Consider the following 13,216-nt stretch of genomic DNA (forward strand, 5'->3'; position numbering starts at 1 on the left):
AGCTCAGAATCGCTTGGTGCGAGAAACGTCCTTCCTATGCAGAAAGCACCTCTGTGCAGGAAATAACGTGAAACGCTTGGGGCAGATTCCTGCCTCCTCCTTTATGATCCAGCTTGCCGTGTAAGATCATCTCTGACCTTGCTCTTGGCTTTCTCCCCCAGTAAAATAAGGTGTTGACTACAGGCAGGGCTTTTTTGGTGCGGGCACCCTCTCTTGAAAATGATCTTCCCTCAAGGCTCACCTGGTGCCTACCTAGCTGCCATTTAAGCACAAAGCTAAGCCATTTCTGTTTGCCCAAGCTTTTAACTGAAGTTTTGTTTTGCTTTCTCGCTGGCTGTTTTAACATTTCTCTCTGATCTTATGGCCTTTTATCCCACCTGTTTAATTCACCTGCTCTTCTGTTATTTTAAGCTGCTGAGTCGCTATTCAGGATAATTTATTTACTGGTAGGAGGTTAGTTTTAATTGAGCTGTTATGGTAATTTGGATTTTTAATTGTGTGTTTGTGTTACCTGCCTTGTGCACCTCTCTGTAGAAGCATTGTATAAATGTTTTAAACAGAAAATTATTAGTTGAGATAATAGCACATTCAGCCCCTGCCAAGATCACCTTAACATCAGCTAGGGTACTATCTGTATCGTGTGTCTTCCAATCATACCTGGGCCTTTTTCAGTGCATGTATGCGACATGGGCATCCAGCAGGGTGAAGCAATGATCGATGAAGGGTGAATGCTATTCATGATTCCCCCCCCCCCCAAAAAAAAAAACACGTGGAAAAAGTCCCTGTCCCCCCTTGGCTTTGAAATTTTACATTTCTAGAAATAGGGCAAGCCCATCTGCTAGAAACTTCCATTCATCCACCTTTGTCTCTTCAGTCGGTGTTGCCTCCAACATTTTAACTGTTGTGATCATGAGGTCTAGGAACTTGCTTTTTTGTTTTTAACAAGAGCCAAGATTTTTAGGAAGCAGAGTTTCGTTCCTCCATTGGGCACTCATTGCTCCCAGCCTTGAGAGCCGCCTTCGCAAAGTACTCACTGTGTGGAGGGAGCTGATCATCTTGAAGGCAGTGCTTGTTCTCTGGGGCCGGCAGAATGCTAGAGCAAAGCTTCTTTAACTGTGGGTCACGTTACTGAATGTGGGTGTCGTGAAAAATTTGGTAACAGTAAATTTCTTTATGATTTATTATTAGTAAATGTTTGATTTGTATACCTGGTTTATATACCTATATACCCAGGGTCGTGTAAAAATTTCTTGGGTGAAAAGGGGTCGCAAGTGAAAATGTTTAAGAAGCCCTCACTAGAGTATCACTGGTCCCACCATTCTTGTCTGTGTGTTTTAATCTTAGCGAGCCGAGTTACTGAGAAAGCTGAGTGAAGTCCAAGCTCCTGAATCTGAAATGAAGCTATTGTACACCACATCGAAGCTGGGAATGGGGAAGCGCATGTTCCAGCAGAAGAGGTGAGATATGGCGCATGATGCTCACCTGTGTTTGGTCATGGCTGCGTTATAGCCACTGTCTTCCCTTCCCTTCACTGCCTTTTTGTGCTCCACCAATTTACCTTCAACACTGATCTGGAATGATCGGTGAAGGTAAAGAACAGATCCCGGTAATTAGTTTAATTAAACTCTGGTTTTGTGTGGTGGCTGAACTGAGCTGAAGGATCCCAGAGACAATTACGTGGACTCTCAGTGCTTTTCTCAGGTTCAGGTATGGAGTAAAAACGTAAAGGTCCCCTGTGCAAGCACCAGGGCATTCCTGACCCATGGGGTGGCATCACATCCTGATGTTTACTAGGCAGACTTTGTTTACGGGGTGGTTTGCCAGTGCCTTCCCTAGTCAGCTTCTCTTTACCCCCAGCAAGCTGGGTACTCATTTGACCGACCTCGGAAGGATGGAAGGCTGAGTCAACCTTGAGCTGACTACTTGAAACCGACTTCTGTTGGGATCTAACTCAGGTCGTGAGCAGAGCTTGTACTGCAGCACTGCAGCTTCCCACTCTGTGCCATGGGGCTCATCATAGGGAGTAAGAGCAGTGAAATACTGAGAGGGTCTGTGAGTGTGCGCAGAGTGCCTTTTTGTTGCATCATAAAAACCAGGCCCCGTATTCATCTCTACACAACTTGCTTTGAAACCGGTACCATGATTGATGCCCCAAACGGGGTCATGGCACTGGACAGTCTTGCCTACTTCCCCACAAAAATTTTCAGTCACAAGCATACTGCAAAACCTGGAGGTGTGTTGAGGCTGTCTGATTCGGTGAGAATCTTGAGTGCATTTCACAAGGTTGCCTCGTATGTAAACGTATCCTTGCTCTTTCAGGACAATCCAAGAAGCAGGCGCCTCCGGTCCAGAAAAGATTAGGAGCGTCGGTGGTACTAACAGGAAAAGAAGCAGGCTTGAACCAGATGTCGAGTCTGAGGAGGAGGAGGAAAGTTCAAGTGAGCAGGAAAGAGAGCCGGAAGACCAGATGGAAAAAACCACCCCGGTGATCCCAGATGTTGCTCCGGTGCAGCTCCAGGAGCCGACATATGCCATCACGGATTCGCCCAGCATGCCCAAGCAATGTGGCCCGGCTTCCAAGCCCTCTTCAGAGCCTGCGGTTTTCATTCCTGTGGATAGATCTCCCGAGATTCAGGTCAGTTTGGAACGCAAGAGCCTGCGTGGTGTAGTGGTTAAGAGCGGTGGTTTGGAGCGGTGGACGCTGATCTGGAGAACCAGGTTTGATTCCCCACTCCTCCACATAGGCGGCGGAGACTAATCTGGTGAACTGGGTTTGTTTCCCCACTCCTACACACAAAGCCAGCTGGGTGACCTTGGGCTAGTCACTCTCTCAGCCCCACCTACCTCAAAGGGTATCTGTTGTGGGGAGGGGAAGGGAAGGTGGTTGTAAGCCGGTTTGATTCTTCCTTAAGTGGTAGAGAAAGTCGTCATATAAAAACCAACTCTTCTTCTATTCCTAATCCTTGACAAAAGACAAAGGTGCTGTTTTTATCTGGTAACTCTACCCAGCGCGGCTGCTAGTGAAACATTTTGACACTTTAGCAGCATACTTTAAAATACTTTTCTGCACCCCACTGAAATGGTTGTTTTCTGCTTAGGGATTTTGGGGGGTAAGGGAAGGGTTCCATTTGAAGTGGGGTAGGGGGATACCTGCTGCTTTCTCATTGGAATCCCCCTTTCCCCCTTCTCTTCCCAGTGCCGCTATGCCCCACTTGAGCTGTTGCAATGGGATTTGATGTACCTTGCAGTGTTGCCAACCTGTGCTATTGTGTCCCTGGTGTTTTTTTTGGGGGGGGGGATTCTGTTGCTAGCTAGTTGGGGTGTCGTGCCCAATCGCTGCTGAATTTTGCTGTCTTTTTGAGCATGTGTGAGTGGCTGGAGAGTTAGATATGGCTGTTCTAATGATCTGGTATAGTTTTTAAATATAGCATTGGGGTGGTCTTTTGCGATGGAAAAGCTGAGCAGGAGGGATTTTAACAGATAAAGCACCTAGGGGCGGTTGTGGCTATAATGGGTTAAATCGTTATTCCTTTAACGATGTTCGCGGTCAGTCCTCTGTGCTGGGGAAGGGACCACTGGTATTGTGACATGCCTGTAGAATCCAACCCATGTTGACTTTTTAATATTTTAAAAATATTAAATATTCTTCCTCTGAGAAGCTCGGAATGGCATATTCCCTCGCTCCCAGTTTAATGATAACATTCTTGTCCTGCCTTTTCTCTGAAAAAGCTCAAGGCCATGTTACATGGTTCTCTTCCCTCGGCCTTCACAACAGCCCAGTAATTCTTCTTCTTCTCTGGCTTTCTGTAAAACGTGACCGGAAAGTGTTTCTTTGTTCCAAAAGGAAGCCAGGCTGAAGCTTCCAATTCTTGCCGAAGAGCAAGTCATCATGGAAGCCGTTAACGAGAATCCCATGGTCATCATATGCGGAGAAACCGGCAGCGGCAAAACGACTCAAGTACCCCAATTTCTTTATGAAGCAGGATATGCCAGGTATGCATTATAGGTTTGTCGTTCCTCCCCAACACACACACACACACTTCGGAAATACAATATCGCTGCTCACCCCGTTTTGTTTCCTACAGCAGCAGCTTCCTTCATTCCAGTGACGCTTCCTTCATTCCAGTCTTAGCTTCTAGAGCATTTCCTCCCCAAAAGCAGTAATTTCAAACCTGGACTGTTTTTGGGCTTGTCATAAGTGACTCCTCGGATGCCGATTGGCTGCGTTGGGTGTGATGGCGTGGAATGTTTGGTTGTGTTGAACGTCTGTTGTCTTAAAAACCCTGCAGGGTTGCCGTAAGTCGGCTGCGATTTGACGGCACTTTGCACACACCTTTTACTGTCATGGCAGCATGTTTACCTGCCAACCATAAATAATAATGGTGGGGTGGCAGTAATGATGGACCTGAATTTCACATCTTGGTTTGGACTAGCCAGACGGTTCTTCAGGGCTGGGTTTCTAGTAATGCAATGGCCTTCTGCTCCCTAAAGCCACATGAATTCTGATCTCTTCCCTGCAAAACCAGAGGGAAGTATATTACATTACGGATACCCTCTCTCTCTCTTTTTTCCACCTTTCACAACTTCAAACTTTTCTTAATTTTGCTTACAGCTCCAGCGGCATAATTGGCATCACAGAACCTCGGCGTGTCGCGGCTGTGTCCATGTCCCAGCGTGTCGCGAAGGAGATGAATTTGTCGCATCGGTAAAACACCCCGCAAGCTTGCTTTTCTTATTGCAGAGAGGGAGGGACCTAGCAACAGAAGAAGAGTTGGTTTTTATATGCCAACTTTCTCTACCACTATATCAAACCGGGAGGGGCCGTGGCTCAGTGGTAAAGCATCTGCTTGGCATGCAGAAGGTCCCAGGTTCAATCCCCGGCATCTCCAGTTAAAGAGACCAGGCAAGTAGGTGATGTGAAAGACCTCAGCCTGAGACCCTCGAGAGCCTTGCAGAGGGGCCGTGGCTCAGTGGTAGAGCATCTGCTTGTCATGCAGAAGATCCCAGGTTCAATCCCCGGCCTCTCCAGTTAAAGGGACTAGGCAAGTATGTGATGTGAAAGACCTCTGCCTGAGACCCTGGAGAGCCACTGCCGATCCGAGTAGACAATCCTGACTTTGATGGGCCAAGGGTCTGATTCAGTAGAAGGCAGCTTCATGTGTGCTCATGTGGAGGCTCTGCATGGATATCACATCTGTCTTGGGCTTGGAGGCTTGGGGGAGTGGTTGTGTGTGTATGTGTGTGGGGGTCCTTCAAAGCCCCTTTAAAAAAAACAAATGTGGCCTTAGTGTCAAATTTGAAATAATTTTTCTGTCCCACATTGGCAACACAGCCTGAAACACTTCCAAGGAATGTCTTTGGGCCCAGGGTGGTGTTTGGTTTGCTACCAGAATGGTGCTGAATTTCCTTGATCTCCCATGCCCAGGGTGGTTTCATACCAAATCCGTTACGAAGGGAACGTGACTGCCGACACCAGAATCAAGTTCATGACGGATGGGGTGCTGTTAAAAGAAATCCAGAAGGTAAGGGTTTTCCCATCAAGACTGAAATTATCTTGGGGGGGGGGAATCCACATTCTGTCACACTGTAGTGTGACTCAAACAGAATTCAGGATGAAGTGATGCAGACGGGTCGGCTGGATTACCAATGGCTAGGTCCACTGCAGAAGGGCATACTGAAAACTTAGGAAGCAATTTACCTCTTGCAAAGCTCACCTTTCTTTATTGCTTAGCTTAGGGGTTCCCAGCCTTTTTGATCGTACAAGCCCATTTGCAATTCTGACACCATGTGATAGGCACCGTCACAAAAATGGCTGCCGCAGGAAATGGAGCAGCCGCAAAATGGCTGCTACAGGCTTACCTTCAATCACACAGTAAAGATCCCTGTGCCATTGTGGCAGCTGTTGCCAAAGCAACATTGTACAGCCAATCAAATCTCCAAGGCTGCGCAGAAGCCTCATTTGGCCTCGCCCCCTTTCTAAAACCATATAGCAGGTGCTAGGAAAGGTGTCTGTAGGCGCCATGGCCATACAGGCCATCTAGTCCAACCCCCTGCTTAATGCAGCCTAGAGCATGGGTGTCAAACATACACCCCGGGGGCCGGATCTGGCCCCTTGAGAGCCCTATCCGGCCTGCAAGCCAGCCAAGGCAGCAACCCCCTGCCCCCGTCCCGATCTGGGCTGGCGAGGCATAGCCCTGCCCAACCAAGTGACATGTCCTGTCCGGCCCTTGTAACAAATGAGTTCAACACCCCTGGCCTAGAGCATCCCTGACAAGTGCTTGTCCAGCCTCTGCTTGAAGACTGCCAGTGAGGGGGAGCTCGCCACCTCCCTAGGCAGCTGGTTCCACAGTCGAACAACTCTTTCTGTAAAAGATTTTTTCCTAATATCCAGATGGTACCTTTCCACCCGCAATTTAAAACCATTCTTGCGAGTCCTCTCCTCTGCTGTTCCTACTCAGGGAGCAACTGAAATGAAGCACGCTCAGGCTTTTTGTGGTAGTCCAGATACTAATTTTCACCCCTGAAGGTTGGATTGGTCAATGGACCTGGTCCAGCTTTGAGAGGTGGGAGTGGAATTTCTCATTTCCGCCTTTCCTTCTCCTCAGGATTTCTTGCTGTCCAAGTACCGAGTCGTAATTCTTGATGAAGCTCACGAAAGAAGCGTGTACACGGATATCCTGATTGGTCTCTTGTCTCGCATCGTGCCCCTTCGGACCAAAGTAAGGAGAATCGAAAAAGTTTGCTCGCAGGTTGGACAAGTGCCTTTTGCCCGGGACCTTATAGGCAGTGTGGAACCTCCGTGTTCAGTGGCAGACTACCTTGCACTGGTGTGAACATACAGAAGCGGCATTGTGCGCTCCTGAGGGTCGCACAGCAAGGCCTGCCTTACCTCTCATTTCAGTGTTTATGCAAATTATTTTTCTGCAAAGGAAGACATCATGTGAGGAGATGGAAAATATTCTTCTGCTTTCTAGGGTGGAAGGAATCACAGACCCCCTATGGTGGGCACCAAACACCATGTGAAAGGGGGAAAGAATAAGTGGGTGGCTACAAAGTTGGAGCCTTCTCTGTCATGGCACCCTGACTCTTGTTTTTCCTTCGTGTTCCCTGTCCCGCCCCCAGAGCAGCTTTTTGGGGAAAGTTTTTTACTGCATTGTGATGGGAAAGGCAAAAAAAAAAAATCCTGCCTAACAGAAATTGCCGCCTTTCAGCAGAAAACACTGCTGGGTCCAAACCACTTCAAACATGACAATTCTGTTTGTGTACGCTCTCCTCCCCCCCCCCCAATCTCTTATAGCAAGATAGTTGTGCTTCTGAAGTAATACAGGAGCTGTTAAGACAGCACCCTGAGGCTGGCCACTGCCAGGCAGAATGGAATATCCCTATTCAGGTGCAGTCTACCTCTGATTAGCAATTGTTAAGAGGAAGACAGCAGAGGAAGGCTGCTGCTACTGTGCCCTGGTTGCAGGCCATTCGACTGGTTGGCCATGTGGGGGGCAGGGTGCCGGACCCTTGGTATGATCTAGCCAGAGCCTTTCGGCGGTTCCCCTCTCCTGTAAGAAGAGCTCACACTTGTGCCTTTACAGAAGGGGCATCCGCTGAAGCTGATCGTCATGTCCGCCACCCTGCGCGTGGAAGACTTCACCAGCAACACGAAGCTGTTCCCTGCGCCTCCTCCTGTTATACAGGTAACGTTAAGGACCCAGGTGGTGCAGCAGGCCGGGTGTTGAGCCCCAGGTTCAGTTACATCCTCTACCACAAAACTCGCTGGTTGGCCTTGGGCCCAGTCGCATGTGCTCAGCCTGACCTACCTCATAGGGTTTACGTGAGGGTAAAATAAAGGGGATCCCCAGGCACGACTTCCTGAACTCCTTGTAGGTTGTGTGAGATGAAGACTCTAATCAACTTTAGCTCACTTCTGAAATAAGTGCTGGCTTCAGCCCGTGTAGGCATTCTACCAGCGTGGTGTAGTGGTTAAGAGTGGTGGTTTGGAGCGGTGGACTCTGATCTGGAGAACCAGGTTTGATTCCCCACTCCTCCACATGTGCAGCAGACACTAATCTGGTGAACCAGGTTTGTTTCCTCATTCCTACACATGAAGCCAGCTGGGTGTCCTTGGGCTAGCCACAGCTCTCTTGGAGCGCTCTCAGGCCCACCTACCTCACAGGGTGTCTGTTGTGGGGAGGGGAAGGGAAGGTGATTGAAAGACGGTTTGATTCAAACCCGGTTCTCCAGATCAGAATCCAGCACTCCTAACCACTACATCACACTGAATTATATGATTGTTATGACTATTAGCCGCCCCAAGCCTGACTGTGTTGGGAAAGGGTGAGTTAGAAATTGAATTAATAGTAATAAAATAATAATAACAGTATGCCCATTTGGACCTTGTGGGAGGCCTTGGGCAAATCTCTCCATCTCAGCCACTGGTATTTTCCCCTGGTATCTGACAAAGGGTGTACTTGTAATGTTCAGAGGCAGTTGCAAAGATTTTGCAATCCGAGATGGAGAGTCCACATTTGGGCTAGGACAGGGGCATATCTAATGAGAGGCGCTTGGACTCCTGAAAGCTCACACCCCAAAAATCCTGTTGGTCTCTACGGTGCCGCTGGACTCGACTCTAGCTCTTCTACTGCGGACCAACACGGACACACTCTGAAACTGGTCTCTTCCCTGTAGGTGGACGCACGGCAGTTTCCCGTGGCGGTTCACTTTAACAAGAGAACCCCGCTGGACGACTACGCTGGGGAATGTTTCCGGAAGGTCTGCAAAATTCACCGAATGTTACCTCCAGGTCAGCTGGTCACACGGTGGCCCGTCCCGTAATAAAAGTTAATGTATTTACCTTTGCAAACTGCAGCCCAGGATGCTCGTACAAGAGTTTGTTCTTATTCAGTAGTATGTGATCTGTGATGTATAATAGCAGAATTATGCCAAAAGGGACCAACTGGATTATCTGGGAGCCAGCATGGTGTAGTGGTTAAGAGCGGTGGTTTGGAGCGGTGGAGTCTGATCTGCAGAACCGGATTTGATTCCCCACTCCTCCACATGAGCAGCGGAGGCTAATCTGGTGAACTGGGTTGGGCTCCCCTCTCCTGCACGTGAAGCCAGCTGGGTGACCGTGGGCTAGTCACACTCTCTCAGCCCCACCTACCTCACAGGGTGTCTGTTGTGGACGGGGAGAAGGCAATTGTAAGCCGGTTTGATTCTTCCTTAAGTGGTAGAGAAAGTCGGCATATAAAACCCAACTTTTCTTCTTATACTATAAGCTGAGGGAACAATCTGAGTTAGGACTTGTAGGAAGTGGGGACTATTTAGAAATCTGTCCATTCCAGTATTGTGTCAATTCTTAGGAGCTAAATCAGGGGTGGCAGGAGAGAAACAACTCTGGCTCCCCTGCATGCCTGCATTCATATGTTGCTTGTAGCCAGAGGGATTATCTAACTGGGATTCCTTTGCTGTGTTGTGCCTGAGAGAAGTGACAGAACTGAGCCAAGTTCACGCATGTTTTGACTTAACTGTGGCTGAGCTTTGCATCTAAATGCAGCAGGTGATGTGAGCGACCCCTGCCTGAGACCCTGGAGAGCCGCTGCTGGTCTGAGTAGACAATCCTGACTTTGATGGACCAAGGGTCCGATTCGGTATAAGGCAGCTTCATGTGAGCAATAGCCATTGGGTGGTAGGGTTATGGGCTGCACTTTGCAACTGGCTCGGTGCCCTTTGGATGCTGCCTGCAAGGGCAAAGGATGGACTGGGATGCTGGCTGAGTCTGTCCATTGGAATGCTTTTCTGCAAAGCATTATCTGGAATGCAAAGAGAATGGTATCTGGAGTGGGGGGAGGTTGGCAATACAGCCATCTTGATTCCAGTTTGCACTAATCATTATGGCTCCCTCGAAAGAAGGGAATGAAACGAGGATTGTGAGTGGTAAAGTGCAGTCAAGTCATAGCTGACTTACTTGCTACATGCATGAAGCTGTCTTATACTGAATCAGAACATTAATCCATCGCAGTCGGTATTGTCTACTCAGACTCGCAGTGGCTATCCAGGGCCATAGAACCAGAGTTGGAAGGGACCACCAGGGTCATCTAGTCCAACCCCCTGCACAATGCAGGAAATTCACAACTACCTCCCCCCCACACACACACACACCCAGTGACCCGTACTCCACACCCAGATGATGGCCAAGATGCCCTCCCTCTCATCATCTGCCTAAGGTCATAGAGTCAGCATTGCTGACAGATGGCCATCTAGCCTCTGCTTAAAAACCTCCAGGGTCCTAGAGTTCTTTCCCATCATCTGTTGTTTAAGCTGGTGACGTGGGGGATTGAACCTGGGGCCTTCTGCATGCCATGCAGATGCTCTGCCACTGAGCCACAGCCCCTTCCTTGAGGGTAGGATGTCCTAGGTGAGAATTCACATAGGACCAGAGTGGTGAGAAATGAGTTTTTGCTCAAGGGGAACTGTGCCTACAATTTATTTTTTTGAGAAATAATGCTGGTGCTTCCGGCAGCGCTTCTTTGCACTGGCTGTGTGTGCTGCGATCGAAGGCTCTTTCTCTTCTTGCAGGAGGCATCTTGGTGTTCCTCACTGGCCAGGCCGAAGTGCATTCTCTCTGTAGGAGGCTGAGGAAGACTTTTCCTTTCCGCAAAAATGTGGCCCAAGGTAAACAAAAAACCCTCACCCTCGTGTTCTTGAAAGCGAGATCGGAACTTTTGTGTGAAAGACAGGCATGGTAGAAGTTGTAAAGCGCTGGGTGCACTAAATGCAGTTTTGTAAATCTTCCTAGAAAGAAGAAGCCCCCACATCTTTACAGGGAGCTTGGTTCAGTTCTTTTTTGGGGGGGGAGGGGGACAAATGTTTCCATCTTCTAGTCACTGCTCTTCCCTGTCAAGTAGTTTTGCCCCAATGGCTTGCCGTCACATGAGCAAAAACCAGCTATAGCAGCCTCAATTGCCCAAACTTAACCCAGAAGGGTTTATAACCTTTCCAGGTCAGGGGAAATTAGTGGGGTGCTAGCTGGTTGACAATATGATAACGTCCTAGTTTCAGGCTTTGGGGAGCTCGCTTCAGCTGAGCACAGATCTGGATAGTCCAGGTTGCGCCCCCGGCATCTTGTGGCGGGCCCCAAATGTGCCGCGCCCAGCCGTTGCTCTCGGTTCAAAGTTCTTCATGTCCTTGAACATCTTGGCACAAAGCTTTGGCTGCAGCAGAGTCCTGTATCTTTGGCAGAATCCGCCATGCGTTTTTTGTTTGCCAAGGGTGTATCCACCATGCTAAGCAAGGTGCTTCTTTTCAGGTGGTGAAGACAAGGAGGACTCAGTTGAAGAAACCAGAAAATTTAAGAAAGCCAAACGCAGCAAAAAAGTGGTACGTACAACAGCCGAAATTTCCAGTGGAAGGCGGGTGTTGTTCCACGTGCAAATGAGCCTCCCTGCTTAAAGAACTACCTTAGAAACCATTTGCCATGCACATAGTGAAAACGCAAAGAATGTGACCTTCTTTTCAACAACTTTTTTCGTTTCTGCTACTTTTAATGTGTTAAGTTTCACAAGCAATTGCCTTGTTAAGCTCTAGGTAGTCTGTGCCATTTCCCTTTTATTAAACAGCCCCAGATGGCCTTTTAATATCACAAATTCTATCCTAAGTCTGCCATGCATGATCCTTTTCTAAAAGAAGAAAAGGACTAATTGGAGCGAAGCTTCAGTGTCTGGTCGCCTGGAGATGGCTCTTTGCTCTCCATAGGCGACCAGGAGTATGACCGTTTTCAGACGTGTTCTAGAAAAGATTGTTGTGTTGGTGATGGGCTAATCTTCCTCTGGAACTTAAATTTTACCCAGACCCTCTGCAGCCTTCATTTCCCCTCTGCTTTTTCTAGACACTACCTAAAATTGATATGGATAACTACTCTGTTATGCCAGTTGATGAAGGAGATGAGGACAGAGATGCTGGAGCTGAGGAGGATGAAGATGCTGACGTCATGGGCTCAGATCTTGACCTTGACTTGGGAGACGATGGCTTGGAAGGTGGTTTGTTGCCTCTTGGAAATATAAGATACTCAATGGCTGAGACCAAACTTTATATATTTTTCTTACCTTTTCCGTAAAGAGCTTGATACATTGTTCTCTTCTTTTCCATTTGATGTTCACAATGAACTTCATGGCTGACTGTAGATTTGAACCTGGGGCTTCTCAGCCCTGTTTGGACACTCGAAGCTAGCGATGCTCCAACTTTATTGAACCTGTGGCCACTTTTGACATTTTGAGAACAGGTAGTGAGTGCCACAGCAAAATAGCCACCATGGGGGCTCTCAGTTCAGACACAAAACATTGGAGGAGTCCACAAAATGTTGGGAAGTTACAAGCCATGCTCCTTCCTACAATGGAGGTAGATGTTTCTGAACAGGTCCTCTCTGCAGACCCAAAGCTGATGCTTCCAAGGGTCCTCTAAAACAGTTCCTGTTCTAGTGAAGTGGAACAAAGCCAGGGTTGGCTCTTTGCTTTGGGAAGAAGTATAAGGGGGCACTGGGAAATACATCAACAGATGCTGTGGTGTCCATAGGACCCGTGCTGGGAATTACTGCATTGCCTGTACTGTGACAATTAGCAGGTCATTCTGCATCTACCATTGAGCCACAGCCCCTACCTTACATGAAGCTGTTTTATGCTGAGTGAGACCCTTGGTCCATCAAGGCTAGTAACTATCTACTCAGACTGACAGCGGCTCTCCAGGGTCTCAGGCAAAGGTCTTTCGCATCACCTACTGCCTGGTCCTTTTTAACTGGAGATGCCGGGGATTGAACCTGGCACCTTCTGCATACTGAGCAGATGCTCTACTGCTGAGTCACAGACCCTCCCCAAGTCCCGAACCTCTTCCCTGAAGATCACTGTTGCTTATGTTTTACTGTTGTTAATATTGCTCCGTAAATGTGCTTCCCTTATTATTTGGCTCCTTCCCCTCCTTCTGTTTTCTCCCCATTGTTGAACTTCGATTTGCAAGCTCTTTGGGGCAGGAATTTCTCTTGTATTCTGATGGGAAGGACAAATAAACGGTCAATCGATCAGAAGACTGCTTGAATTTACAATTGTGTGTGTCTTTGTTTAATGTGGACACAGATGAGAAACCAGACTCTTCCCTTCCGCTGTACGTTCTTCCACTCTACTCCTTGTTGGCACCAGAAAAACAAGCGAAGGTAAAAACCTCCTTTTTCTCCTTT

General features: G+C 48.2%; 1 protein-coding gene across 1 annotated transcript in view; it reads left to right on the forward strand.

The window, feature by feature from the left end:
- DHX37 (DEAH-box helicase 37) overlaps positions 1 to 13,216 on the forward strand; it is a 28,774-nt gene that overhangs the window by 4,150 nt on the left and 11,408 nt on the right. The window contains exons 3-14 of the mRNA XM_056859473.1: positions 1,345 to 1,457; positions 2,320 to 2,635; positions 3,845 to 3,993; positions 4,613 to 4,705; positions 5,426 to 5,522; positions 6,606 to 6,719; positions 7,587 to 7,688; positions 8,680 to 8,794; positions 10,570 to 10,665; positions 11,300 to 11,370; positions 11,879 to 12,026; positions 13,116 to 13,192. Coding sequence (XP_056715451.1) covers positions 1,345 to 1,457; positions 2,320 to 2,635; positions 3,845 to 3,993; positions 4,613 to 4,705; positions 5,426 to 5,522; positions 6,606 to 6,719; positions 7,587 to 7,688; positions 8,680 to 8,794; positions 10,570 to 10,665; positions 11,300 to 11,370; positions 11,879 to 12,026; positions 13,116 to 13,192 — 1,491 coding nt within the window. The remainder of the gene's footprint in view (positions 1 to 1,344; positions 1,458 to 2,319; positions 2,636 to 3,844; positions 3,994 to 4,612; positions 4,706 to 5,425; positions 5,523 to 6,605; positions 6,720 to 7,586; positions 7,689 to 8,679; positions 8,795 to 10,569; positions 10,666 to 11,299; positions 11,371 to 11,878; positions 12,027 to 13,115; positions 13,193 to 13,216) is intronic.

Source organism: Euleptes europaea, chromosome 13, assembly GCF_029931775.1.
Source record: "Euleptes europaea isolate rEulEur1 chromosome 13, rEulEur1.hap1, whole genome shotgun sequence".
Taxonomy (NCBI): Eukaryota; Metazoa; Chordata; class Lepidosauria; order Squamata; family Sphaerodactylidae; genus Euleptes; species Euleptes europaea.